This window comes from Galeopterus variegatus, unplaced genomic scaffold (assembly GCF_000696425.1).
Source record: "Galeopterus variegatus unplaced genomic scaffold, G_variegatus-3.0.2 Scaffold10576, whole genome shotgun sequence".
Classification (NCBI taxonomy): Eukaryota; Metazoa; Chordata; class Mammalia; order Dermoptera; family Cynocephalidae; genus Galeopterus; species Galeopterus variegatus.
In genome coordinates, this window is record NW_007736687.1 from 29086 (window position 1) to 31272 (window position 2187).

The 2187-nt window shown below is 58.9% G+C and overlaps 1 protein-coding gene across 1 annotated transcript in view; it reads left to right on the top strand.

The window, feature by feature from the left end:
• The window catches only part of LOC103610089 (mucin-3B-like), a 16071-nt gene extending 14148 nt beyond the window's left edge, over positions 1–1923 (top strand). The window contains 4 exon segments of the mRNA XM_008594329.1: positions 186–277; positions 467–528; positions 703–1679; positions 1885–1923. Coding sequence (XP_008592551.1) covers positions 186–277; positions 467–528; positions 703–744 — 196 coding nt within the window. The 3' untranslated portion in view covers positions 745–1679; positions 1885–1923.
• Positions 1924–2187: the final 264 nt, after the last annotated feature.

The window sequence follows — 2187 nt, forward strand, 5'->3', positions numbered from 1 at the left end:
CGGCGGCCTGGCGGCGGCCGCGGCGCTGCTCCTGCTGCTGGTGCTCGCCTTGGTGGCGCGCTCCCGGAGGAGGAGCGGCCAGCTCGGAGGCCGGTGAGCGCGCTGGGGGTGGGGACGGGGGCGGGGGACTGCAAAGGGGACCCAGACGGGGCGGCCCTGCCTGACCGCGCAGCGCCCCCACTTAGGTCCTGGGACGAGGACGGGAAATGGCTTGAGGTCTGCGATAAGGGCATCGTGGGGACTTTTTCAAACATGGGCTTCGAGGACTACAGAACAGGTGAGTCCTGCCTCCTGGGACAGGGGGTAGAGATTTCCCTGGCATCGTTGCGGGGACGTATACGTCGTGCCGGGGAGCTTGTGTCACCGCTTCTCCACGCCCCTGTCCCCTTCCCGCTCCCTCCCCCTCGCTTCTCCTGCCCTCCCCACCTCTCCTCTCCTCTCCTCTGTGTTCTCGCTCTCTCTCTAGTCAAGTATGAAAACTTTGAAAACTTCTCTGTGAACTTGGAGAACGTGGACACCACTGTGAAGGTGAGGGGGCAGACGAGGGATGCAAAGGAACTCTCCCGGCTCCGGTTCCAGACTACCTCCCCCCACCGCCACCCGGGCAGGGGCTGGGCTAGGACCAGGCGGCAGTTACCTCCCAGCCAGCCCGAGCGGATGGCTCCCTGTTCTCACTCCCTTTCACGGTGTACTCGGTGGCAGGGGCACATCCAGAGACCTGAGGTATCCTTCTCCTGGCTGTGAGCCCTGTGGAGGCCTCTTCCCCACACCTCCACGCTGCCCAGGACAACAGGAGGGAACTGTCTGCACCGCATCCACTGAAAGAGATGGCCGAGGACCTATGCAGCTCTTGGTGTCCTTGGGCAAAATGAGGCTGTTTCCTTCTCCCAGACTGACTGAAGCCCACCTGGAGGCCCAGTTCACATCCACACTCTTCCACTGTGGACCTTGGGCAAGTCAGTAACTTCTCTGAACCTCAGTTTCCTCACCTGTAAAATGGGTATAACATACTTGTCCTGATGCCTCACATACCACATGTTTGGTCAGTTCTTTGTCTCAGTCCCCTCTCCTGTCTCAGCCCTCATGTTTACGCTGTCTCTCTCGGATCTCCCAATCCTCAGTCCTCCAGCTGGTTTCAGGCCTCAGTCCCTGTTTTCCTGTTCACATTCTTACCGCCTATGCCTCACCCTGAACCTGTAGCCAGCCTGCAGCCCACGCCGTCTCCTACCCTCTCCATATGTAGCTCCTCGCTGTGCCCCTTGCTCTTTCCTTAAATCTTCTCCTCTTCTGAGCCCATTGCTTAATCAATCAGTCCTCCCCTGCCCCACCCCAGCCCCATATCTCCCTCAGTTTCCATGTTCTCCCTTTCCCCATCCTGAAACCCTCAGCCCTGAATCCTTACTTCCCCTATCCCAGTGCCCCAGCCCTAAATCCTTCCTCCTCCCTGACACCCCTGTCCCTAGCTAGGTACAGATACCCTGTGTGTGTGTGTTAGGAGCCCCCAGCTGGCACTCCCTAGGTCTGATCCCCATTCTGAGGCTCCACCCCTTCCTTTCACCCCCAAGCACCCTGGATCCCTGTGTGTGTGTGTGTGTGTGTGTGTGTGTGTGTGTGTGTGTGTGTGTAGGGGGGCATGTGTTTCCCCCGGTCCCCAAAGATGCGGGAAGTGGGACCCTGAGGCTAGGTACAGATACCCTGTGTGTGTGTGTTAGGAGCCCCCAGCTGGCACTCCCTAGGTCTGATCCCCATTCCGAGGCTCCACCCCTTCCTTTCACCCCCAAGCACCCTGGATCCCTGTGTGTGTGTGTGTGTGTGTGTGTGTATGTGTGTAGGGGGGCATGTGTTTCCCCCGGTCCCCAAAGATGCGGGAAGTGGGACCCTGAGGTGGGAAAGCCCCCTCTGTTCCCCTTCTCCTCATTCCCCTAGCCCTCCCTTCCTTCCCTCTCACCTCGCCCGTGCCCCCTTCCCATCCCCTCCTCTGTGTCCTCTCTTCTTTCTCCCTGGTATCACCCACCCCAATCCCAGCAGTAAAGCAGTAATCTCTGAGCCCTGAAGCCCTCGACCTCCTTTGCCAGGAAGATCTGGCTTGGGGACAGGAAGTCAGCGAGTCTCCAGTTCTCCATTAACACAATATAGCATTTCTTGTAAAAGGAGCTGCTCTGCGTCTCTCTTCTTTTCACTCCCTAG